The sequence below is a fragment of the Amblyraja radiata genome, chromosome 8 (genome assembly GCF_010909765.2).
Source record: "Amblyraja radiata isolate CabotCenter1 chromosome 8, sAmbRad1.1.pri, whole genome shotgun sequence".
Lineage (NCBI taxonomy): Eukaryota > Metazoa > Chordata > Chondrichthyes > Rajiformes > Rajidae > Amblyraja > Amblyraja radiata.
The window spans coordinates 55871125-55898797 of record NC_045963.1 but is presented as its reverse complement, the minus strand read 5'-3'; the positions used below and the strand labels follow the sequence as shown (position 1 = coordinate 55898797).

General features: G+C 45.9%; 1 protein-coding gene across 1 annotated transcript; it reads left to right on the top strand.

The window, feature by feature from the left end:
- Window positions 1–10763: 10763 nt before the first annotated feature.
- On the top strand, window positions 10764–27141 carry dact2 (dishevelled binding antagonist of beta catenin 2). Its single transcript, XM_033025933.1, has 4 exons — window positions 10764–11375; window positions 19100–19232; window positions 23411–23713; window positions 24990–27141. The coding sequence occupies exons 1-4, from the start codon at window positions 11145–11147 to the stop codon at window positions 26888–26890; spliced, it is 2568 nt and encodes an 855-aa protein (XP_032881824.1). The 5' UTR covers window positions 10764–11144; the 3' UTR covers window positions 26891–27141.
- Window positions 27142–27673: the final 532 nt, after the last annotated feature.

Here is a 27673-nt window from a genome sequence, read left to right as displayed (position 1 = left end):
AAACGAATGAATAGTTCTTAAATCACAATGCTATTCCCAATATCTACAGTGTATTCCAATCCATCTTGCGTGCAAGGAAACACATTGGATTGGCGATGCTCAGTTTCCCTTGATGGCTTCCTGAATAAAATCATTCCTTGGGGTAAAATTAAATCCAAAAGCATTTGCAGATTCATACATTTGTGATTATGGGGAAGGAAAGTTGAATTCCGTTTATTATTGTCACGTTGGACCCTTTGTTCTGGATGTTTTTTTTCCAATTTTACTTTTCAGGATTTAGGCTTCATTAGCAAGGGTAATAATTTATTGTCCATCCACAATTTCCCATGAGAATTTCCCATGAATGTAATTGTGGTTGGACATTAAATTTTACCCTTGCTAATGGTAACCTATTGTCTTGAACCACTGCTATCCTTCAGGTGAAGCTTCTCCTGCCCTAGGAAGTGAGCTCTGGGATTTGCAACAAGCTATGATGTTGAAGGGATGGTGATAAATTCCAATGCGGTTGACTCTTAAATGCTCTCTGAAGTGGCCCAGCAAGCCACTTGGTTGCAGCATCAGCACAGCATTCAAGACAGGAAAGTATACAATTGAATGGGTCACCAGGCATTGATCCAGGCACCAAATTCAGACACAAAAAAGATCCACTGACCTTGCACAGTTCTGGAGCCAAGAGTGTTTTATTGTCATATGTCCCAGATGGAACTATGAAATTCTTACTTTCAGCAGCACAACAGAATATGTAAACATAGTACACTATAAACAATGTAATAAACAAGAGAGAGAAAAAAGTTCAGTGTGTGTGTGTATATATACTCACAAATACTATGTACCATGCCCTCCATAATGTTTGGGGCAAAGATCCATCATTTATTTATTTGCCTCTGCATTCCACAATTTGAGATTTGGAATAGAAAAAATCATATGTGGTTAAAGTGCACATTGTCAGATTTTAATAACGGCCATTTTTATACATTTTGATTTCACCATGTAGAAATTACAGCAGTGTTTATACATAGTCCCCCCATTTCAGGGCACCATAATGTTTGGGACACAGCAATGTCATGTAAATTAAAGTAGTCACGTTTAGTATTTTGTTGCATATCCTATGCATGCAATGACTACTTGAAGTCTACAATTCATGGACATCACCAGTGTCTTCTCTGGTGATGCTCTGCCAGGTCTGTATTGCAGGTCAGGCAGCATCCCTGGAGAACATGGATAGGTGATGATTTCGGTTGGGACCCTTCATCAGACTGATTAGTCTGAGGGTTGGGGGCGAGGGGGAGAAAGTTGTAGTAGAGGATGGGCAGGACAAAGAGTGGCAGGTAGACACAGGATAAAGTCCAGAGATGAAAAACAGAAGGTGTCAGAAAAAAGTATTGAAGAGTTGCAAATTGTGAAACTAATAGAAGGAATGCAGGTGGAGGAGGAGGGGGAAAATAGGTTTGAGTCCAGTTGGGGCACAAGGGAAGGGGGGGGGGGGGCAGAAGACGGGGTATAAGGGAGAAAGGTGAGGGAGAGGACAGGGTTTTTTAGAGATTACCTAATATTGAAGAATTGAATATTCACACTGTTGGGTTGTAAGGTACCCATGCAGAATATGAGGTGTTGTTCCTCCAGTTTGCTTATAGCCTCACTCTGGCAATGGAGGAGGCCCAGGACAGAAAGGTCAGTTTGGGAAAGGGAAGGGGAGTGACCTGGTTTTCAACCAGGAGATCCAGTAGGCCTTGGCAGAATGCAGCCCTAGATTGACTCGAAGCCCCATGAGGTTCCATGGCATTAGATCAAATATAAACAAGGAATCCTCATCCTGATTACCACCCACCATTCTCCCTCAGCTGATGAAACAGTTTTCCTCCACATTAAACAGCATTAGGCATTGATGTTAAAACATGTTTAAAGCCCTTAAAACATCAAACCCTTTGATATTTTAAGGGCATCAAAACATGACCTTAATTCAAACTACCTTCAACCATGACAGGCTATTGTGCTAGATGTTAGACTGATGATTAAAATTGCTTACTGTTACAATTGTGCAAAGGCTGAGGTTTAATGTAAAGGTGAGAGACACAAGAGGCTGTGGTAGCTGGAATGCAGAGGGAAGTAACCGATCTACTGAAGGAACTCTGGGTCAGGGAACATCTGTGGAGGTAAAGGGATAGTCAAAGTTTGAGATCTGAAATGTCAACTATCCCTATCCATCCACAGAAGTTGCTTGACCCACTAATTTCTCCAGGATCCCACCACCGCAGAGACCGTTCCCTCCGCAACTCCCTGGTTAACTCATCCCTTCCCACTCCACCCCCTTTCCTGTTCCTATACCTCCTCCCTCGACTGTTCAGGGACCCCGACAGTCCTTTCAGGTTAGGCAAAGGTTCTCTTGCACCTCCTCCAACCTTATCTACTGTATCCGTTGTTCAAGATGTGGACTCTTATACATCAGCGAGACCAAACGTGGACTGGGCGATCGTTTCGCAGAACATCATCACTCAGCCCGCCTGAACTTACCTGATCTCCCAGTTTGCCGAACGATTTAATGCTCCTTCCCATTCCTACACAGGCCTTTCTGTCCTAGGTCTCCTCCATTGTCAGAGTGAGGCTGAACGCAAATTGGAGGAACAGCATCTCATATCGCTTGGGCAGTTTACAGGCCGGTGGTATGAATATTGATTTCTCTCACTTCAAGTAGCCCCAGCATTCCCTCTCTCTCTATCTGTCCCCCACCCAAGTCGCACCAGCTTCTCGTTTTTACCCTAGAAACAACTAACAATGGCCTGTTTCCTTTATCATCGTAACTTTTTTGCATATCTTTTATTCATTGTTCTTTATCTCTCCACATCATCGTCTATATCTCTCGTTTCCCTTATCCCTAACCAGTCTGAAGAAGGGTCACCCATTCCTTCTCTCCAGAGATGCCGCCTGTCCAGCTGAGTTACTCCAGTTTTTTGTGTCTATCTTCGATTTAAACCAGCATCTGCAGTTCCTACAAGTTCTCCAGCAGTTATTTTTTTAATTTAAAGAAGTAAGATAACTGAATCCACCAGGGGGCAGTATAAGACCAACTTAGTTCAACACCTATCATTAATTCTACACTTGTCAATTTAATTCGTACAGTCTTGATAATAATTAACAACATTCAGGATTACTGCAGTAATGACTATAAGATTGGATACTAGAAGAGGATAAAATACAATAAATGCGAAAATGACTCAGCCCGAGTCAGGCAGTATCTGTGGAAGAGGAAATGGTCTATGATTTGGATCTGTGTCCCTACATCAGGCTATAAGGTTATACATATTTATTATTTGTGCTGGCAAAGCAGCCATCTAGTTTGTCATGTTGTGTTCAGTCAGGTAAAGTTTCTTTGATTTTATCTTATCAATTTTGCTTCCTCTGACTCTATGCACAGGGGGTCACTTGCACTTGCACTTTTTTGCCTTCCTGACACATTCTGTTTTTTTATTATCCCTGTCGCTACACTGCACGGCTGCCAACTCCTTTCTCCTAAATACCTGAACCCTGGCTTCTATTTCTAGCTTACTTCTTCTCCCTTCTGATCCTACCCTTGGGCTCTAACTTCCCATCTATCTAAATCAGGTGGCACGGTGGCGTAGTGGTAGAGTTGCTGCCTTACAGCGCCAGAGACCCGGATTCAATCCTGACTATGGGTGCTGTCTGTACGGAGTTTATACATTCTCCCCATGACCTGCATGGGCTTTTGCCGGGAGCTCTGGTTTCCTCCCACACTCCAAAGACGTACAGGTTTGTAGGTTAATTGGCTTGGTGAAATTGTAAATTATCGTCGTGTGTTGGATAGTGTTAGTGTGCTGGGATTGCTGGTTGGCGCGGAAGAAACTGTGGGCCGAAGGGCCTGTTTCTGCCCTATATCTCTGTATCTCTAATCTAAAATTAAACCCTCCGCAAAGCACCGGCAACCCAGATAGACACAAAAAGTTGGAGTAACACAGTGGGACAGGTTGCGCCTCTGGTGAGAAGGAATGGGTGACGTTTCAGGTCGATCCGAAACATCACCCATTTCTTCTCTCCAGAGATGCTGCCTGTCATGTCGAGTTACTACGGCTTTTTGTGTCTATCTTCGGTTTAAACCAGCATCTGCTGTTCCATCCCACACCAGCAACCCAGCCTCTGCTGGCCTTGTGGGATTCTGTCAATGTACAGCCTAGGTCATAAGGTCATAAGGAATAGGAGTAGAATTAGGCCATTCGGTCAATCAAGTCCACTCCGCCATTCAATCATTGCTGATCTATCTCTCCCTCCTAACCCATTATCCTGCCTTCTCCTCATAATCTTTGACACTAATCAAGAAAGTTTGGGCTCAAGTGAGCTGGGATCATCTTGGTTTTGGCAGTGGTCTAAGATTTCAACCTACACATCGCGGAGATGCAGGAGGACACAGGAATGCTTAAGGGAATGTCAAGAGAGGACATACATACAGCATCGGAGGTCCGGATTTAATCTGCATCGCTGGAATTGTGAGCTGGCAGCTCTACCAGCTGTGCTAATGGAGCTGCCATTGTTGGAAATACCTCAGGGAGTCAGAGGGCTGCTTTAAGCCCTGATTGAAATGTAGAGGCAGCGCTGATTGGAAAGACATTCCCTGCAACTCTCTCTTGCTCCCTTTCCTGTTTCTTGTGCTGCTGGAGCCTGGTTATTGGTTTAATTGATTGAAAGATACAGCATTGAAACAGGCCATTTGGTCCACTGAGTCCATGCTGAGCATTGATCACCTGTTCACACATGTTCTATGTAATCCCTCTTTCGCATCCACTCTCTTCCTTTGGACAATTTTACAGAGGTCAATTAACTGACAATCCCGCATGCCTTTCGTTTGTGGGGAGGAAACTGTACCACTTGAAGAAAGCTCACGTGGTCTCTGGCCGTGAAGCTGCAGTGCTACCAGCTACACCACTGTGCCACCCAAATAATTGGTTATGTGGAATAATGGGTTTTTGACCTCCCCACTATAGAAGGGAATTAAACGATACACTGCCTCAAAAAGGCAACCAGCATCATCAAGGACCATACTCCCATTTCACTCCTGCCATCGGGAAGAAGGTAGATTAATCTAATCTACAATCATCTATCTACACGAGGCCGAACAAATCCTAATTTACTTTTCCACTGACTATCCCGCATTCTACCACCCACCCGCACCCCAGGGGCAACATACAGTGGCCAATTAACCAACCCACTGTGTTTGGGATGTGGGGGAAACCGGAGCCCCCGAGTGAAGCTCATGGGGGAATGTGCAAACTCCACACTGACAGAAACATAGATCAGATCACTAGAGCTGCGAGGCAGCAGATCTATGAGCTGCCCAACTGTGCTGCCATAGTTGGAGGTGCTTTGGGGCATTGCAGATCTGGAGGAATTGATGGGGATGGGGATGGAGATGAATGATAATATGCAGATTCTATCGTGCTGAGTGAAATTAAGTGAGTGACTGTCCAGACACGCTGAGGAGATGGAAGGTCAGCAAATTGTGAAGGTGATCTTATAGAAACTTACAAAATTCTTAAGGGGTTGGACAGGCTAGATGCAGGAAGATTATTCCCAATGTTGGGGAAGTCCAAGGGGTCACAGTTTAAGGATAAAGGGGAAATCTTTTAGGACTGAGATGAGAAAAACATTTTTTACACAGAGAGTGGTGAATCTGTGGAATTCTCTGCCACAGAATGTAGTTGAGGCCAGTTCATTGCCTATATTTAAGAGGGAGTTAGATGTGGCCCTTGTGGCTAAAGGGATCAGGGGGTATGGAGAGAAGGCAGGTACAGGATACTGAGTTGGATGATCAGCCATGATCATATTGAATGGCGGTGCAGGCTCGAAGGGCCGAATGGCCTACTCCTGCATCTATTTTCTATGTTTCTATGTTTTGGCTTGTTTCTCATGAGTGTGAACTGGCAGCAGTGGGAAGCAAAGATACTAGAGGAGCGACTCCTCTAGTATCTTTGGTGGGAAGAACCTGTTCCCTCCACATACAACGGAATTGCTGTGCAAGACTGGGGAGTAGGAGTGTACGTTCCAGCATCCTCCCTGCCATCTACTGGAGCCTGCACCACAGGAATGACGGAGAATAATGAATGAAAAATGTAAATACCTGGAATTCTGATTGATTTATTTGACTATTAATGCAGAGTCACAGTCATAGAGCTGTACCACATGGATTGGCTGGTGGTTCAATGGTTCAATTGTACTTTATTGTTACATGTACCAAGACACAGTGAAATTCCTTTTTTGTGTACAGTTCAGTAAAATTATTACTATACATATGCACACTCTTATTTAAGTACAAGTGTATAAAAATAGTACACTGAGATAATATACAAGAATTACCATATTTTTGTGCCATTTTTCATGATTCAAGTCCAAGTTGTTATAAATGTAGAGTTCTTAACTTGGCCATAAAAGTTTGTTGTTCTGTTGTCCAACCGAGGGTCCAAACTAAAGGCAGTGACATTGTCCATGTGCATGAAGACTTTAAGAGCAGGGAGGTTATCCAACACTAGTTGGGCCACAGTATGAAAACTGTGTGCAGTTCTGTTCACCAGACTGCAGGAAGGATGTGCTTGCATTGTAGAGGGTGCAGAGGAGATTTACGACAATATTGCCAGGAATGGGAAGCTTGTGACAATAAGAAAAGATTGAATAGACTGGGTTTGTTTTCTTTGGAAGAGCAGACGCAGAGGGGAGACTTTATTGAGGTGCAGCAAACGATGAAGACTTAGGCAAAGTAAATACGAATGAGCTGTTTCCCTTATTAGAGGGGTCGTAAACTAGGGGGCATAAAGTAATTGGTAGAAGAATTAGAGAGGAGATGAGGAGAATGTTTGTCAGCCAGAGAGTGGGGGAGGAGGATGAGAGATGGGCTTGGATCTCACTGCCTGGGAGGGTGGAGGTGGCAGGAATCTGCACCAGATTTAAACAGTGTCTGGTGTGCACAGTATTGTATGTACTCGAATAACCTGCTGGTGCGGGAAGCTGGGGTTTGGCTGGGCAGCCCTATATTCGACCAGCACAGATGTTATGGGCTGAATGATAATTCAGATCCGAGCAAAACACAAATTGCGGGAAGAACTCAGCAGGTTAAGCAGCATTTATGATGGGGATCTGGACATTTCTTCAGATTGAAGAAGGGTCCGAACTCAAACTGTCTACTGACCATTCACTACACACATGCTGCCTGACCTTACTGAGTTCCTCCAGCACTTTGTACTTTGATGTAAGGTTGTGTTTGGTAATATATCTGAGTAAGAGTCAGGGCAAGCCCCTAATCTGTTATTTATGCCTCAGCTAATCTATATATTACTAAAACTGTCATCTTGTCTGTGAGTGAGTTTCCGTGTTTGTTTGTGCTCGTGCTTTTCATGGCCTGAACTATGTCAAAATGGTACACGATAGCGCTACAATTTTTGGACCACCTTACTCACCATTGTCCTGTGGTGTGGTGTATCATTTAATTCAGATTGATGTTATATTTTACAAGTTATTCACATTTTTAACTTTACAAAATCCCAATTTGAGAAATGTTTCTTCTCTCTGCACTGGCAGTTACAGCTATGATGTCACAATGTGATTGTAGTCCTGCCCGCTACAATGTTGCAATCCCAGGACACTGAGTCCTGCCAAGTGAAATTGCATTGTTTTTAAAGTTTTAAATGAAGGAGGGTGAATAAGGGGAAATGAGCAGCCCCTGCGCAGTTGGGTGCTATGGGTGAGTGGTAGAATATTGCGTTGGTGGAACGGGTTGCATTGGGGGAACGGGTGAGTAGTGGAATAGTGCCTTGGGGAACGGGTTGCGTTGGGGGGACCAGGCCTCCTGTGGGGGCTATGGGTGAGTGGTCGAATATTGCGTTGGGGGAACGGGTTGCGTTGGGGGACCAGGCCTCCCATGTGACAGGGGCCCAACGGGTCCCACTTGGTCTAGTATCCTATAAAAGAGGAAGATAGTTTTATGAAACATAGAACACTACAGCACAAGAACATGCCTTTCGACCCACCATGTCCATGTCTCCAAAGTATCAAATGTATTTTACGAGCTTTAGAATGTGAGTTGCATTTATAGTCAATGAAATTTATAGTACATTGAAATATTGTGGTGGAAGATAGATATTCTGGATAATGGACTGTGACCAGTGGAGTTCCACAAGGGTTTATGATGTATATAAATGACTTGGATGTAAATGTAGATGGATTGGTGAGTAGGTTTGCTGATGACACCAAGATTGGAGCATTTGTAAACAGTGAGGAAGCCTGTTAGAAGATACAGCAGAATATAGATCAGCTTCAGAAAATAGGCAGAAAATTGGCAGATGGAGTTTAATCCAAGCAAGTGTGAGGTGCTGCACTTTAGGAGGTTGAATGCAAGGGGAGAGTATACAGTTAATGGCAAGACCCTTAACAGCATTGATGTGCAGAGGAATCTTGGAGTCCAAATTCATAGCTCACTGAAGGTTGCAGCACAAGTAGTTAGGGTGGTAGAGCAGACTTATGGTATACCTATCTTCATTGCTAGAAGCGTTGAGTATAAGAGTCAGGAAGTCATGCTGCATCTCTAGGACTTTGGTTAGACCTCATTTGGAATATTGCATGCAGTTCTTGTCGCCCCATTACAAGATGGATGTGGTGGCTTTGGGGTGGGTTCAGAGGAAGTTTACCAGAGTGCCGCCTGAATTAGAGGGTTTCAGCTACAAGGAGAGGTTAGATACAGGTGTTCCGCAAGAATGTGTTCTTATGCCCTCTTCTTTACTCCTTTTACACCACGACTGTGCAGCCATATACAAATCTACTTAAATTAACAAATTCGCAGACAACACCAGTCCATTGTGGTATCAAATAATGATGAGATGGAGTATAAGAAGGAGACTGAGAACCTCGTATCCTGGTGTCGTGATAGCAACATTTCTTTCAATTGTCAGTAAGACAAAGGAGATAATGATCGACTTCGGGAGACGAAGCAGTAAACATACCCCAGATGGCATTGATGCCGCCTAAGTAGAGATGTTCAAATTCCTAGGAATAAATATCACCAACAACATTTCCTGGATCACCCATATTGAAGCAACGGTCAAGAAAGCACACCAATGCCTCTACTTCCTTAGAAGGCTGAGGACGTTCGACATGTCCTCAACAACTCTCACCAACTTCTACAGATGTGCTGGAAGGAGCATTTTATTGTGATGCATCACAGCATGGTTTGGGAATAGCTCCTTCCAAGACCGCAAGAAATTGCAGAGAATTGTGGATGCAGCCCAGACCATCACACAAACCAACCTCCCTTCTATTGACTGCATTTATACCTCATGCTGCCTCAACGATGAGTCGCACCATGGCCACTCCCTCTTCTTTCCACTCCCATCGGGCAAAGGTATAGAAGTATGAAAACGCACACCTCCAAATTCTGGGACAGTTTCTTTCCAGCTATCAGGCAACTAGACCATCCTACCACAACTAGAGAGCAGTCCTGAACTACTATGTACTGCATTGGAGACCGATCTTTGATTGGACTTTACTGACTTTATCTTGCACTAAACATTATTCATGTTATTCTCTTTTTCATGTATCTGAATCACTGTGAATGGCTCGATTGTAATCATGTATTTTCTTTCTGCTAACTGCTTAGAACGCAACAAAAGCTTTTCACTGTACCTTGGTATACGTGTCAATAAACTAAACTAAACTAAACTAAACTTGAATTGTTTTCTATGGTATGTCAGAGGTTGACAGGAGATGATAGAAGGATATAAAATGATGAGAGGCATAGATAGAATAGACAGGACGTTTTCCCAGAGTGGAATTGTCCAACACTAGTGGGCAAAGCTATAGATTGAGAAAGGGAAAGTTCAATGGAGATGTGCAGGGTGTTTTTTACACAATGAGTGGTGGGGGCCAAGAACACATTGCCTGGGGTGGGGGTGGAGGGAGATATGGTAGTGATGTTTCAGAGGCTTTTAGATAGGCACATGGAAGTGCAAGGAGTAGAGGGATGTAGATCATGTACAGGCAGAAGAGATCAGTTTAGCTTAGTATCCTGTTCGGCACAAACAATGTTCCTGTACGGTCCTTTTCTATGTTCTAAAGGAAACCTAGCAGCCAGTGTGTGCATAGTTAGGTTCCACACCACAGAGTACTCAATCTTAGGTGCTGATAATCGAGGGTCAAGACTGAGGGTCGGGGTACTGACTCGTTAAACATATGAAGTTTAGTTTAGAGATACAACGTGAAAACAGGCCCTTCGGCCCACCTAGTCCATGCTAACAATCCGTCACCTGTTCATGCTATTACGTGGGATCTACCAGATCCACGTGTGGACAGGCGTTTAACACCCGGTAAGTAGCACTGTCGCCAATGTGTGGCACTGTCGCCAATGTGTGGCACTATCGCCAATGTGTGGCACTGTCGCCAATGTGTGGCACTGCCATGGTAAACTCAGCCTGGACATTCTCCGCAGTAGCATTAGGTATCTTTAAAGCGGATTGACAGGTTCTTGATGAATAAGGGTGTCAAAGATTTTGGGGAGAAGGCAGGAGAATGAGGTTGAGTTTGAAAGATTGATCAGCCACAATTGAATGGCTGAATAGACTCGACGGACCGAATGGCCTAATTCTGCACCTATGATGTAGGCTTATGATGGGTCAGATCACCAGGTGGTTTGTCTTGTGGGCGCTTGCAGTGCACTTAAGGGGGAACGAACGGCTGCGTATGGGGCTGTACGAGAGGATATCGGAATAGTTTCGGGGAGCAGGCGGGCACGGAGCAGGGAAGCGCTCTGGTCCCTTTGAGAGTGGGTTTGTTTGGGATGGGAAACGTTAGCAAAGCGGCGCGGAGATCGCCCAGGTAAGGGGGTGGGGGTGGGGGCAGACCCCAGCGGCCGGTGACGCTGAGGGTGTGAATCCGGCCTCACCAATTGAAGGCTGTCCTGTGACTTTGGGACGGGAGGGCAGAGCTGACGAGGGGGATCGCTCTGAACAGGTTCCCTTTGTAAACTCTCAGTTTGTGGCAAGCACTTTGAAGAGCTAAATGCGGCGTTGCACTCTCTGCTGAGTGCGTCGGTTGAATCTGCCCTGCTCGTTCACCCCCCCCTCTCCACCTCGACAACCTGCCGGTCTGAGCGGTGCAAGATGCTCAACAGGAACCAGCGGGCCGTGCCTGCACCCTGGGCCGCCCTGGAGCGCCGCAGAGCCGGGGAGAGGCTGCGGGCAGCGCTGGCGGGGCTGCAGGAACTGGAGCATCTGCGGGAGCGGCAGAGGGAGCTGGTCAAGAGGGCGCTCGGCACCGACCCTGCCCCGGACCAGTCCGGCGCCGAGGAACAGCGGCTCGAAGCCACTCTGAGCGCCCTGAAGGAACAACTGGTAAGAATATCTCGCGGCTTAAAATACCCCTCACAGATCAGTACTTGCACCAATCCTATTGTAAACCAAAATTTGAAAGAAGTTAATAGTGGAGATTGGTACAGTTCTCTGTTTTCAAGAGAGAGTTAGATTTAGCTCTTAGGGCTAATGGAATCAGGGGATATGGGGAACAAGCAGAAACGGGATACTTATTTTGGATGATCCATATTGAATGGCGGTGCTGGCTCGAAGTTACCGAATGGCCTACTCCTGCACCCAGTTTCTACGTTAACCGGGAACTATTCATTCACGCAGACTTTTCACCTTTGTTCACTGTTAACATAATGGGCAAAGATGTATTTCCATTATCCTTGTAAAAGTCCGGTATACATTTATATATATGTGTGTGTATATATATATATATGTGTGTGTATATATATATATGTCTATATATATATATATGTCTATATATATGTCTATATATATATATATATGTCTATATATATATATATATATATGTCTATATGTATGTGTGTCTATATGTATGTGTGTGTATATACACACAACATACATATACACACACACACACACACATATATATATACGTCTCTATTTCTTGCACCTTTAACTCAGAACATGCTGCTAAACGTGATCACCATACACTGTCCTTAAATATGTCTTGAACGGAATCGGACAAATAGATTGTTTAACAGACGCTTCAATTTATGCCGTGTATTTTAAGACTTATTCTAAACCTATTAACTGACCGGCTTTAACTTTATCCGTTCCAAGTAACTACAAGAGTTACATCTGAACTGATCGGATCCCCCGTCAGCGAAGTGACCAGTTTTAAGAGGCTGTGAAAGGTTTTACCAGTGTGGAGATAAATGTACTAACCCTACCTTTTAATGTCTGGTTAGGAATTCTACAACGTTTTAATCTTTTCACCTTTGCACATTGTATTTATGTTTGTGAGTTCTATTCTCAGGATATAGGATGGAAGTTTCAGTGTGCACAGATGCTCATTTTAAATGAAGATAACGTCTAGATTACCATAATCTATTTTTTTTTAAAACTTGGATCTTTCGATATTTTGAATAGAAATGTCCAATTTGGCCACTGAATGAATATGACTCGGATTCCAAATTCACGTTTCATGTATTTTGTGGGGGGGTTTATGACTGTTGGCAGATCAATTTCCCTCCTGTGATATAGTTATATCGTCTCCTTGAAACTCCACTCTCAACATTTCTTCTCTTAGTAGTTTTAACGTAAAGAAATGCGAGTGTCTGGGTCTCCGCTGTCTGGGTGAATAGCTGGTTGTAGACGGTGCTTGCTTGCCCTCTCCACTCGGCCTGCTCAATAGCCCGTGTCCTTCCTTCACACCTGATTAACAGTTCGTGATGACAACCGGTGTGAGACTCAATCCACATCGTACGGGATACACATCAGCGCTCACAAAGTCTGAACGCACCCAACCCATCAGCGGTTCATTAGCTGGGTGTGAAAACTCGGCGGGGCTGTCCCGACCCCCTCTCTCTCCCGCGTAAGCAGCTCATTGTTCATCGTCTGCATTCCTCTAGTCGCCAACCCCATCCCTCCCACGGGACATATCACAACCGCTTGCACCGAAGGATTCCACACAATAAATCCCCCAACGTTTGTTTAAGATCATCGAACAGTACAGTACAGGAACGGGCCCATCGATCCACAACGTCTGTGCCCAACATGATGTGAGGTCAAACTAATCTCCTGCCTTCATGTGAGCCAAATCCCTCCATTACTTACATATATCCATGTGCCTATCTAATAGCCCCCCTTGAATGTCCCCATAATATTTGCTTCCACCTTCACACAAAGCAGCACATTCAGGCACCCACCACACTATGTGTAAAAAGACAAGTTCACACATAGCCTTTAAACTTACCCCCTGTGACATTAAATAAATTGTATTGTATTGTATTCAAATTTATTGTCATTGTCTCAATTAGAGACAACGAAATGAATTTTCCTTACAGGCAGTATCATAAAAATAAATAAATAATAAATAATAAAACATATTAAAAATAAAATTGAATTAAAAAAAGAAAAGCACAAACACAGAAAGTCCACGACACAACATAACACAGTGGCACCAAGGTGAGGAAGGCACCATTAGTCCAACCAGCCTCCCCTCCGATTCCTCTAGCCTTTGACAACCTTTGACATTCTAGGTTACTATTCCAGGTGTATTCTAACTTGTATTTTCAGTAATGTATTTATTGTGTCATAGGAACACAATACCCAGTCCCCTCAAGCCTGCCCCACCCCACCCCCATTCATAACACAGCAGGAGCAGACTGTTCGCCCCAAGGTATCCGTTCCAGTACCGACCCCTGCGGAACATCACTGGTAACAGATTTGTAGCCGGAGTAACATCCTTTCATCTCCGCCCTCTGCCTTCTCTGGATAAGCCTGCTCTAAAACACAACTATAAAGTCACCATGGATCCTATGCATCCTAATCAGCCTACCGTGAGGGATGTTCTTTTACTCTACCCCATTATGGACATTGGACTTTGTCTCTATCCCTTTGTGGACCTTGGACTTTGTCGCTACCCCATTGTTGACATTGGATAATGTCTATAGGCCTGGTGCACTACAATGCTGAGAACTATCTTCTGCACTCTGTATCTTTCCCGTTGCTCTATCTATTGTATTTAAGTTTGACTTGATTGTATTTGTGTATGGTATATCTGATCAATTTGAATAGCTTGCAAAGCAAAGCTTTTCACGGTACCTTCGTATGGGTGACAATAATAAAGCTAAGTCCATGCTGACAATATGCTTTGCCCAACCCTCATCAACACCTTCATTGCCAATTTCCCATTGGCCTAAATTCTCTGAAAGTTCAAAAACCTCTACCTCTGCTTTAAATTACTTCCAATGATTAGCCTCCACAAACCTCTCACAGGCAGGCAATTCCAGAGATTTACATCCCCTTGTGAGAGAAGCTCTTGCACATGCACACCTCAGTTTGAAGTGAGCAATCTCTAATCTCGTAAGAGATTCTTCCACTGGTAGAAACTTGAAGTCTATCATATCATATCATATCATATCCCATAAGGATCTTTCATGTTTCATCATGGTCGGCACAGACATTGTGGACCGAAGGGTCTTTTCCTGAGCTGTATTGTTCTATGTTCCAAGGTCACTCCTCATTCTTCTAAACTCCAGAGCATAGATCTAATTTCTTGAGCTGTTTACAAATGGACTCTATCGAAATTGCATTTGCTTCCAAAGGTGAAGATATACAGATTCTAGGACTACCTTGAGAGAAGATGGGGGGATGGCCAAATGCACTCAGTGAGGAAATGCAGGGCATCTGATCAATAACTTATGGCTGTTGTGGCAGCTTGCTATGTACTGACGGGCTGGTGAATTTCCCCCATTACTACACTTCAATGCTACTTCAAAGTCTATGAGGCCTTTCATGCTGCAGAAGGTGCAAAATAAATTGTAAATCTATTTATTTGGAAATCTTAAAGATCTTAAAAATCTGATGGTACTTATGTTTTTCTTTTGTTAACACGAACGGTCTCTTGTAATGCAGACAGAGCAGCAGCCAATTTGCAGCCAATAATCTTTCACAAAACTATACAATAACGATCAGAAAATCTGTTCTGGTTGTGTTGAGTGAGTGATTTAAAAATAGGGCAAGGACAAGTGGGAGCATCCCCTACCTCTTGCTTTTTATCTATGGGATCTTTCGGGACTATTGATGAGAGTGAACAGAGTGTGTAGGAAGGAACTGCACTGAAGATGGACAGAAAATGCTAGAGAAACTCAGCGGGTCAGGCATCGTTTCTTGAGAGTCTGCTTCAGACAGACGGGGTGACTAGAGGTATGAAAAAGTACAGAACAAATCTGGGCCTGCACCAATGGCCAAGGAGCCCACAATGGTCCATTGTTGAACAGGGCATTTAACATCATGGTGGTGCAGCTGGTAGAGCCGCTGCCTTGCATCACCAAAGACCCAGATTTGATCTTGAGTGCTGTCTGTGTGGAGTTTGCACGTTTAGTTTAGAGACACAGCGCGGGAACAGGCGTTCGGCCCACCGAGTCTGTACTGACCAGCGATCCACACACACTAATACTATCCTACAAACACTAGGGACAATTTACACTTATACCAAGCCAATTAGCCTTCTCACATGTGTCTTTGGAGTGTGGGAGGAAACCGGAGCACCCGGAGAAATCCCGCACAGGTCATGGGGAGAACGTACAAACTCCTTACAGACATCAGGATTGAACACTAGTCTCTGGCACTGTAAGGCAGCAACTCAACCGCTGTTCCACCCCACCGTTCTCCCTGTGATTTCTTGGGCTTTGTCTGGCTGCTTCCTCCCACATGCCAAAGGTATGTGGGCTGGTTGTTTAATTAGCCACTGTAAATTGTTACTGGTGTGCAGGTGAGTGGTAGAATCTGGGGGAGTTGATAAGAATGTGGAGAGAATGAAAAAGTGGGGATTAGTGTAGGATCAGTGTGAATGGGGGGGGGGGGGGGGTTGATTGTCAGCATGGAGTAGTTGGCCTGAAGAGATGTACGTCTTCAGTGACCGTGAGAAGGCATTTCTGTGGGAGTCACCCCTTCTGGGACTCATCCAAGTGGGAGGAGGGAGAGGGTGTGAAATATGCTCAAACATCTGGGTGCTGACTGTTCAGTGGAGATTGCTTTCGTGACAGACAAAAATAAAAGATAAGATGAAGATGTTTAGGAAATGGAACAAGATGTGAAATCTTTAGAGAAGAATGGGGCATTGAAGAGGAGGGAATGACCTTGGAAACAGAGCTTGTACCTGTTAATTAAAGGTAGACAGGGAACAATTATCTTCAAGGCAAACCTCCTCCCTGGCTGGCTTTGCCTAATTAAAAAGCTCTAGGCTGACAGGTCTCAGATAATTGTGCGTTTCCATGTCGAGATGCCACTTATTCATTCCTGGATTGAGTTAAAGTGCTTTTGGAGGTGTCGTTTCCTCTCTTTCTTGAGATGTTTAGGCTAGTTGTAGAGATATTTCTGCTGGTTTTGCCCTGTCTCCTTTCTGCCAGTGTAGACGAGTGCAGGGTCAGTGGTCAAGGGCTCCATCCACCCTTGTCCAAGGGGTCTGAGACAGCCTCGTGTTGACACTGCTCGATGGCCGGAGATTTTGTAAGTTCACAAGTTCTAGGAGTAGAATTAGTCCATTCGGCTCATCGTCGACTCCACCATTCAATTATGTCTGATCTATCTTTCCCTCTCAACCCCATTTTCCTGCCATCTCCCCAGAACCCCTGACACCCTGTCAAGAATCTGTCTATCCCCACCTTAAATATATCCATTGATTTGACCTTCACAACCGAATGTAGTAATGAATGAATGTGGCAATGGGTGATGCAAAGCGACTCTTTGCTTAATGGAAGTGGTTTAACAGAGGAAGGCGGCTGCAGTCACAGGACCTCCTGACTGTTTTGTTTTTAGTATCTAAGTATCTGGAACAGAACAGCATGGGACAGGTTCTTTGGTCAATGATATCTGTGCTGAGCAGGATTCCAATTTAAACTGCACCTCGACACATCCTGGTTTTTATCGCTCCATTCCCTGCCTGTTTGTGTGTCTGGCCAAATACTTCTTAAATGTTGCTAATATATCTGTTACTACCACCTCTTTAGGAACATGTTGTAGGCATCCACCACTCTCTGTGTATAAAATATTTCTTCGAACATGCTTTAAACTTTCCCCTCTCACCTGAAAGCAATGCCCTCTAGTATTTTATATTTCCATGCTTGCGAAAAGACTCTTGGCTGTCTATCCTACCTACAGTATATCTCTCTTAACTTTATAAACTTCAATCAAGTTTCCCACTCAGCCTCTGACATTCCAGTGAAAATAATCACAAATTTGTCCAACCTCTCTTGATAGCTAATCCAGGCAGGGTCTAGTAAACCTCGTCTGCACCCTCTCTAAAGCTTCCACATACTCCCTGCGATGCGGTGACCAGAACTGCATCTTATCCAGACAATAGACAATAGGTGCAGGAGTAGGCCATTCGGCCCTTCGAACCAGCACCGCCATTCAATGTGATCATGGCTAATCATCCCCAATCAGTACCCCGTTCCTGCCTTCTTCCCATATCCCCTGACTCCACTATCTTTAAGAGCCCTATCTAGCTCTCTCTTGAAAGTATCCGGAGAACTGGCCTCCCTCACCCTCTGAGACAGAGAATTCCATACCAGACCAGATCAAGACTCTTTCCCTCTTCCTCTCTACTTTCATCTCCCTCTCTCTCTCTCTCTTACCCTCTTGCTTTCCCTCTCTCTCTCGTACTACCGTTTTCTTCCCCCACCTCCCCCTCTCCCTCTCTCCGCTTTCCCCCTCTTTTCCCCTCTCTCCTTCTCCCTCCCTCTCTCTTCCTTCCTCTCTCTCCTTCCCTGCTCCCCTCTCTCCCTCCCTCCCCTCATCTTTCACCCTCTCTTTTCCCCAACCTATTTCCCGTTCATTCTCTCTTTCTCTCCCTTTCTGCAGGCAAGTTTCAAAAGCTGTAATTGTGGTAGACTGAATACTTTCTTACAATATCGCGAAGAATGTCTTTGTTTTTCTAGAAATGGCTGAAATGAGATCTTAGTGATGTTCTAAATTATCAATGACCGTTGTATATCTTCAGGACAGTTTTCCGTGACCCGGAGCCATTAATCAAGAATGTCTAGACTGGGATGCTTTGGCTATGCATTAGTCAATTCTTTAAGTGGATGCGGGTCATTGGAAAACTATAAACAAGACACAGCGAAAATAAATCACTTTGGAGTCTGTCGTTCTAGGGGGTAACTCCATCTCGTTTTTTCCATCTCATTGAGTAGTTTCATCTGGGGAAAGAGATTGATAACTGTTAATAATTCTGAAACAATAATCTCCCTTGACTACTCAGTGAGGCCACACATTCATATACATCAGGGAGAGGATATTCACTAACCACTGTGTGTTGAACTGTACTCCATGTTTGCAAATCACCATAGAAACATTGGACTCCTCATTCCCCCCCCCCAATCAATCCGTACCCTCATCTGCTGAGATCGTGGATAATCTATTGACTCATCTCCAGACACCTGTCTGTTCCCTACTTCCTTTAATTAGTTCTGGTTAACAAAGATTTAACAACCTCACCTTTAAAATAAAGAATTGACCCTGTTGTAAATTTCAACCACCCTTTGTGTGCGGTGCTTCCTAAATTCATCTCCAAACAGCCTGCCTCCAACCCTTGTCAACTTGTCCTATTAAGGCCTCCCAAATCTGCAGAAATAGCACCTGGAAATGTGTACTTTTAGTTTAGTGATATGGCGCGGAAACAGGCCCTTCGGTACACCGAGTGCGCGGCAACCAACGCTCCCCGTATACTAACACTATGCTGCTCACTTGGGACAATTTACAGAAGCCAATTAATCTACAAACCTGTACGTCTTTGGAGTGTAGGGGAAACCAGAGCACATGGAGAAAGCCCACGGGGTCACAGGTAGAACGTACAAACTCCATATAGACTGCACCGGTAGTCAGGATTGATCCCGGGTCCCTGGTGCTGTAAGGCAGCAGCTCTACTGTGCTGCCCCCATAACCTGCTATGCGTTAATGATCAGATCATCTGTTTCAACCTTGTAATGCTCCATTTCCCAGCTGAAGGATTTTGTTCATTTGCCTCCATGACGTTTTTGACCAGCCCGGCCTTGTTTGCTTTCCAGTCACATTTAAGAAGACAGGATGTGGGGCTGAAAGTTCACTTGCAACACTTGGACCGACAAATTAGCGAGCTGAAGCTGGACGTGAGCAAGGCATCCTCTGAGCAGCTGGAGAGTGACAGCAGGCCAAGTTCAGGTGAGCTCTGCGTGTTGGGGACATGGGCACTTTGGAGACAGGCTACAGAGCGGACAGTGTCGTGGGAACAGGAGGTGATCGTTCCCCACTGTCGAGGATCTGTTTCCATTCCATTAATTTTCTCTTAACTCCATCCACGCACATCGATCCCATTTTAAATCTGTTCAGTGTAATTATAGACAATAGGTGCAGGAGTGCAGGATCAGCCATGATCACATTGAATGCTGGCGCGTAGGGCTGAATGGCCTACTCCTGCACCTATTGTCTATTGAGAAGGCCATTCGGCCCTTTGAGCCAGCACCGTCATTCAATGTGATCATGGCTGATCATCCATAATAATTATAACTTCTGTTTGCTGGTTCAGGGCCCTGCCGTATGTCGGGGCAAGTTTTCTATTGACTGCACACCACCGTCAAGTCAAGGCAATCAAGTTTATTGTCATGTGCACAAGTACAGTGAGGTACAGGCACAACAAAGCACTAGTTTCATTGCAGCAGCACCATTGAAAAATGGAATCAGACAAAACAACGTAAATTATATATAAATAACATAAATTCTACAAGACAGTGAAAAAAAAAGGTTTGCGAAAGAAGGACATTAGTGCAAAAATACACAATTAGAAAACAAGTCCATTGCAATTCAAGAATAAAGATTTATTTTGGGAATGAGATTCACTGCCAGGGTCAACACATACTATCCTGATGGCGGTGATGATGACTCTAACCCCAACCCTAACCTGAATGCCTTTGCAGATGGATAATACAATCACGGTCTTCCGGTAGTGAGTCCGAATCCATCGTTGCTTGAGACATCTGACAGTGCCCTTTGGCAATTCTTTACCCTCTGAATGAATTGGGAATAAAAAGGACAAAGCTCCCAATGTAGGCCATGATGGTCAATAATAAATCCAATGAAGAGTGGGAGAGGAACATCTCTACATGGGCAGTGGGGAAACTGCTGAAGGGAATAGAATGGGGTTGGTGCATTAAAAAGAAGCCACAAACAATGAAAGGTTGGTGATTAAAGTATCATTCATTCATTCATTCATTCATTCATTGAATGATGCAACATAGAAACAGTCATTGAGCCCAACCAGTGTAGGAAGGAACTGCAGATGCTGGTTTACAGTGAAGATAGACACAAAATGCTGGAGTAACTCAGCGGGCCAGGGAGCATCTCTGGATAGAAGGAATGGGTAACCTTTCGGGTCGAGACCCTTCTTCAGACTCCAGCATTTTGTTTTTATCTTCAGCCCAACTAGTCTTTATGCTTGCATTTATACCCTACATCAGCCTCTCCGTATTCCATTATAAATCCACTCTTTTCCCATCTCTATTCCCTTCCCAACATTCTTGAGTTAACAAAATTCCTGCTGCATTCTGGCCATCCCATAACGATGGCCTCTTGCTCTTCCCCATGTTGAGGGGAGAGTGGGCAGGTGTGGAGCCTAAGTATCGGTTTGGACAAACTAGTCAGCGGTCTCTTCCTGTGCTGTTAATGGATGGCTGGAAATGCACTTGTATCCAATGGAAGGTGGTGACTTGAGGGTGAATGCTTCTGTGCTGCAAACGGCTCCATGATCTGGCATTCACTGCCCGGCACGGTGGTGGAAGCCGATCCAAAAAGGTACCAGTAGTGATGGTGAAAGAGTTGGGGATGCGGTTGATTGGATTTTTCTTGCTGTGAGCTAGCACAGACTCCTTGGACCAAGTAGTCGCTTTAGAATTCCAATGTAACTCAGTCCTTTTACAAGGTTATCGTTTCTGATCTTTATTGGCATCAGATCCCAGCACCCTCCTGGGTGAATAGTGCTCTTGCTCGGGGGCTGGACTCCCTCCGTTCAATACAGAGTGCAATGGAAGCCTGGAAATTGCACCGCTGAGTCTAATTGTGTGCCTGCTGAATACCTGTGTATCAGGTTTCTTGCCATATAGGTTTGAACAATGCTGTCTGCCTGCCTGTTCTATAGGTCGCTGTTTTGAATGGCACTCTAGTATCTCTGGGTGTGTGTGTGTGTGTCTGTATGTGGGGATTTTTCTAAATACATCTTTCTGAGTTCATGTTTTTGTGTGTGCATGTTCCTTTGTGAATGCATGTTTCTCTGTGTTACAGAATGCATATGTGTGCATTGCTCAATAGGTTAGTTAATGTGTGCATGCATGCACTGGTATGCATTTCTAAATGGATAGGAAAGATTTAGTGGGTTACAGGTCAAATGTGGGCAAATGAGACACGTTTAGATGGGTATCTTGGGTAGCATGGATGAGCTGGGCCGAAGGGTCTGTTCCACGCTATATGACACTATACACACTATACATACAGTATGTATCTGTGTATAGGTATATACATATATCTGTGTATAGGTGTGTCTGTGTAATGAGTGCACCTTACGTCCCTGTTTTAGTGCATGTGTCTGCCTTCAACTGGTATGTATTTTATTTGTGACTGTTCCATTGTGTGGGTGTGTTTGTGTGTTTGTATTTATGCACACGCATGTTTATCTGAGTTTGAGTGGGTGCGTTGTGTTTGTACTGTTATGTATGTATTAGTGTGTAATATAGTGTGCATTTACATGAGTGTAGTAGTGTGTGTTTTTGTGAGTAATGACTGACAGTCTGTTGTCAGCCTGCTAATGCCATTATGTGTGTGTGTTGGTAGCCCTGTCTTTACCTCAAGGTTGCTCTGTTGATTTTCAAACTCTTTAGCCAACCCCCCCCCCCCCCCCCCCCACTTCAGATGGAGAGATCAGAGTGACCCCGGCGCCAGCAGATTACACCGCGCTACTTCAAGCAGTGGATCAGCCAGCCATTCCTTCCCCTTTGTTCTATGATCTAACATTGGAACCCGCCATTGTTGTGTGCACAAGATTTATAGTAACAGACAGTGCTTTTCACTTCAAGGTCATATCGTGTTTAACGAGCCAGTTTAAACCCATACTCAGGGTTCTGTCTGTGAGGCTCTATTCCCAGACTATGTGGGACAAGTAAGGTGGACAACACCCTCTTACCTTAACACTCCTCATGCCTTTTGATTGTTCCTTGATTAACCCCTGTGATGGTCCTGTCTAATTCTGTGCCTTAGAGTTAATCATTCCAATTTGCAGAGATAATTATCCCCCACAGTAATTTGGTTGAAATTTCCCAATCTCCTTATGGCCTGTCTAAGCCATAGAAATACAGCATGGAAAGAAACCATTCAATCCATTGCACTGTGCCAGCTCTTTGATAGAACGGGCTGATCTAGATACAGGATCCTGCTTTGCCTGTAAGTTCCTCATCCTTTCAAATCTGCTTTAAAATTACTGATGAGATGATGAAGCTTATTGATCCAACACCTTCCCAGATCAACATTTTCATTACAGCTCTCCAAGTGAATTAATATCTTATCTCATTTCCCCTCTGGGTCATTTCGAATGATTTTAAATTTGTCACTACTGGTTATTGACACAGTGACCAAAATTAGATGTTCCCATTGTGCTGTGTTAAAGATCCTCATCCCCCAGAAAACTACTGGATACCCTTGGTTGTCTATAGCTTTCCAATTCAGCTCCCATCCCACTCTCGTTCTCTCTATCTCTGTCTATGTCTCTTTCCTCTTTCTCTTGTTTCATCTCTCTTATAGTTGGTAGTGCTGCTGCCTCGCAGCGTCAGGGACCTGACTTCCATTCTGACCTCGGGTGCTGTCAGTGTGGAGTTTGCTTGTTCTGCCTATGACTCCGTGGTTTCCTCCAGGTGCTCCGGTTTCCTCGCACATCCCAAAGATGAGTGGCCTCTGTAAATGGCTCCCGGTGTGCAGGATGTGGATGTGAAAGTGGGATAACATAGAGCGGGTGATTGATGGTTTGCATAGACTCGATGTGCTGAAGGGCCTGTTTCCATGTTGTATCTTTCCATCAATCAATCTCTTCACCCTTTTCTTTTTAGTTTCTCCTCTTTTCTGTCTCCTTTCTTTCTTTCCTTTCTTTGTCTGCCTGAAGTCTTATTCCTCTCTGGCACGTTCTTCATCTTTTTTCCATGAACTGACCTGATGTTTGTGGCAGCAATCGTGCTTTATTCCGCTTTCCAGGACTGGGTGGTATTTCACCTCTGGTGGGATGGCATTAGTAGTGCAGTCGCTGTGACTGATGCCCACGAGCTGGCTGGGCGGCATCTCAGTGTGATTGTGTTTCTGATCAACAGGGTTTTACGAGCTGAGCGACGCGGGCTCCTGCTCTCTGTCCAACTCCTGCACCTCCATGTACAGCGACTCCACCTCATCATCACAGGGCAGCCTGGTCTACAGTGGCCATGTCGGGCAGCCCAAGGGCAGCCGGCCGGAGAGCCGGCCAAGGTCGGCCGATGAGATCACCGTGCAATCGGCAAGCTTCCCCCAGCAGGGGGCCGGCAAGCGGCCTGGCAGAGGGATCAAGACCACCGCCGAGCCGGCACTCCACCTGCACAATGGGAGGCTGGGGTTCATCCGGACAAGACCAGTTTCCACAGGTAGGCTCACTCTCTGTCTTGCTCCTCTCCCCCGAATACAATATGATACGATACAATAGAACTTTAGTTCTCCCAGGAGGGAAATTGATCTGCCAGCGGTCGTAAAACACAAAATGCATGAAACATGAAATTAAATTGATGAGTGGAAAGGATTGGGGATGTGCAAAGATTTAGGGGGGGGGGGGGGGGGGGGGGGGGGGGGAGGGGGGGGAGGTCAGTCTACCCCATGACAGAAGGTGGTTGTACAGTTTTACAGCCACAGGGAAGAAGGATCTCCAGTGGCGTTCTGTACTGCATCTTACGGTACCAGTCTGTTGCTGAAGGTGCTCCTCATGTTGACCAGTGTAAAAATGGAGGATGCACAGTGATGTTGCGGGTAGAGGTGTCGCTTCACACTCCAGCGACCTTGGCTGTCTGTGTGGAATTTGCACGTTCACCCTGTGACCACACAGGACTCCAGGGTGCTTCAGTTTCCTCTCACATCCATGATCAAAGATGATGTGATTGTGTGCTTAGCTGTGTGTTCCTGCCTACCTTTCTCTGCCACCTTACTATCTACCTTGCCTTAAATGTAATCAAAGATTGTAGCCTGGAAACTTGGGGGAAGGAAGCGCCAAACAGGAGTGTCGGCTTTTCTCGAGAGAGAGAGAGAGAGAGAGAGAGAGAGAGAGAGAGAGAGAGAGATAGAGAGAGGGAGAGCGAGAGAGAAGGTACACAAAATTGCTGGGGAAACTCAGCGGGTGCAGCAGCATCTATGGAGCGAAGGAAATAGGCGACGTTTCGGGCCGAAACCCTTCTTCAGACTGATGGGGGTGGGGGGTGGGGAAAGAAAGAAGGAAAAGGGGAGGAGGAGGAGGAGCCCGAGGGTGGGAGGAGACAGCTAGAGGGTTAAGGAAGGGGAGGAGACAGCAAGGGCTAGCCAAATTGGGAGAATTCAATGTTAATGCCATAAGGATGCAAGGTCCCCAGACGGAATATGTTCAGGTATAGAGGTTCATAAGGTCTAGGAGCAGAATAGGTCCATTTGGCCCATCAAGTCTATTCTGCCATTCAAACATGGCCGATCTATCTATCTTTACCTCTCAACCCCATTCTCCTGCCTTCTCCCCATAACCCCTGACACCGATACTAATCACAAATTTGTCAATCTCCGCCTTAAAATATCCATTGACTTGACCTCCACAGCTGTCCGTGGCAATTAATTCCACAGATTCACCTCCTCACGGGCAAGGCAATATTGTGACACTTGTTCTTCTTCTCCTTATGTTCTGCACAGGTGACTTGGAGAGGTTTGTACCTCAGCCGAGAGAGCCTGCAGCCGGCTATGAACTGAAGGGAGTTCGGACTGTAGATACGGATGACTGGAAGTATCAGTGTGACCTGGTATCCAAGGACAGTGGCGACGTTTACAACTACCCCAGCCCCCTCCACGCGGTCGCTCTGCAGAGTCCCTTGTTTAGCCTCAGCGGCAGGATACTGAGTGTGGAAAATAAGCGAAGCCTATCGGGCACCACACTGCCTGCTCCAGAAGGCAAGCCAAGTCCGCTTGAAGCCAGGCTTGGCTGCTTGAACAAACAAACTGAACCAGTCCAATGTCCAGTTGCCCGGGTTAGTGTGAGCGGTGGTCCTGAGACGAGTCCAAATGCTGCGGTATTTGCGAAGGAGTTGGCATGTCCTGGTGATGTCATGAAGGATAACCGCGTCAATAGCAAAATCAACGGGCCACACAAGAAGGTGTCGTCCCTGCACTGGGGTGACCGTCAGCAAAGTGCAGGAGAAGGAGTTGCTAAGGCTAAACTAAGTCGCCCGCAGCATACTGGCAATGTGAACATCTCGGCCTCAACCAATTGGTTGGTAGGGGATTCTAAGTCTGCCAGCAGTAATTGGCAATGCAGGCACGTAGCAAAAGACTCACTCACCACAGGCTCCTGTGCGGGTCTGCCCACAACTTGTAGAGCAGGGTGCCGTTCTGGCCTACCCATGGCCCATGGAGCAGGATCCGGTTCGGGCCTACCTACCGCAGATGGAACAGGCTCCTGCTTGGGCTTATACATGGCTCACGGAGCAGACTCCTGCTCAGGCCTACCCACTGCACACAGAGCAGGTTCCTGCTCAGGCCTACACTTGGCCCACAGAGCAGGTTCCTGCTCAGGTCTACCCAGAGCTCATGTAGTAGGCTTTGGCTCGGGCCTACCCATCGACTGTGGAGCAGGCTCCTGCTCATGCATACCCAGGGGCCACAGAGCAAGCTCCGGTTCGAGCCTATCCATGGCTTGTGGAGCAGGCTCCTGTTCGGGCCTACCCATGGCCCACGGAGCAGGCAGCTGCACTGGTCTGGTTGACTTGTCCAGTGGCAGACAGAGGACTAGCAGGGATACTGACTCCCCCAGCACCAATGTATTGCACAGGTCCGGCCGGGACAAATCACTGGGCATGGGACGGACACGTGTGGAGGGCTTGCCAAAGGATTGCTTTGTGCAGGCCCGTTTTGTGGCCCCAGAGTCCCAGCCGCGAGTTCAGGTGTGGCCAGATGGCGGCAAGGCCAAGGTGACCAAGATCAAAAGTAAGGGCGGAGACGCAGGGCGGTGTGGGTGGAGGCCACAGGCTGGAATAACTGCTGAGGGGAGTCGGGGTCACGGTTCCTCTGGCCCGGAGCCAGTCTGCCAAAAGCGTTTCGAATCAAATTTCCACCTAGCTGGTGGCGGCCCGGAGCTGTGCCATGATCCGGGAGCCAGAATGGCGTTGGAGCGCCGCGGTTGTAGGGGCACCCTGCGGCTCAGGGCGGGGAGGCCCCACAGGGCCCGTGCCTCTGGTCGCCGGCGAGGGCTCGGCTGCCGGCCCGGTTGCCGTAGCGATTCGGAGCAGTCGGAGTACTCGGCGGAGTGCGCCTCCCTCTCCACTATCGGGGGGAGCAGCGTGGACGGGGTCAGCGACCACACGGCCCTCCGCTTTGCGGATGGCGAGTCCAGCGGGAGCGAGCTGGGGCCCACAGCCGAGCGGCCTGGAGGAAGCCCACTCCTCGGGCCCCGGGGCCTGCGCCCCAGCCAATCGCCCCCAAACACTGCCCGCAGCCGCCGCTCGGAGGCCAGGATCTGCCGGGTAAAAGCCTCGAGAGCACTGAAGAAAAAGATCCGGAAATTTCAACCCGAGGCCTTAAAGGTTATGACCATGGTGTAAGGGTATGACCTCTCAATGTGTCCCATGGAGATCCCATGCTGGCTACTGTTGTCCCAGGGAACAAAAGCAATGACTTTACAAAAGAGATGGATGTCCATTCCTGAACTGTGATCGACCTTTGCTATAAACCACTGGACCCGTTGCCAGCGATTAAATGTTCCTGGCCCTTTGTATAATAATTATTGCTCTGATTTCAACTGTTGCAAGGTGCATTGTTTAACAATATAAATAAAAAAATTTCTTCGATGTCACTGGACTTAGCATTGTGGTTTTGTGTTTTCATCTTGACAGAGGCAGACAAAATTAGGTGGAGCATAGTTGGTACATCATGATGTTGCATAAGTCGGCGAGACCACTATATGTCGTTCTGGTCGCCAGTAAAAGGAAAGATGCCATTAATTTGGAACGGGTGCAGAAGAATTCCGCCAGGACTTGCGGGCTTGAGTTATAGGGAGAGTTTGGGTAGACTGGGACATTTTCTTTGGATCATAGGAGGCTGAGAGGTGACCTTATTGAGCTGTACAAGATTATGAGGGGCATGGATAAACTGGACGCTCAGTTTTTTTCTCAGAGTAGAGGATTATAAATTAGGGGGCATAAACTTAATCTGAGACGGGAGTGATCTAAAAGGGGCAACCTTTTCACGCAGAGGGTGGTCCATAAATTGGAACCTGCTGCCAAAGGAAATTATAGAAACAGATATACAATTACAACTGAAATTGTGCAACAGTTACAATAAAACAGTGAAATACAGATATGTGGATAGTAAGACTTTAGAGGTGT

What these genes read in the sequence shown, in the direction of transcription:
- dact2 (XM_033025933.1), top strand. Translation starts at nt 11,145, where the DNA reads ATGCTCAACAGGAACCAGCGGGCCGTGCCTGCACCCTGGGCCGCCCTG. An exon ending in GCGCCCTGAAGGAACAACTG is followed by an intron (nt 11,376 to 19,099) that starts GTAAGAATATCT and finishes TTTGCTTTCCAG; the next exon opens with TCACATTTAAGAAGACAGGA. An exon ending in TGACAGCAGGCCAAGTTCAG is followed by an intron (nt 19,233 to 23,410) that starts GTGAGCTCTGCG and finishes TCTGATCAACAG; the next exon opens with GGTTTTACGAGCTGAGCGAC.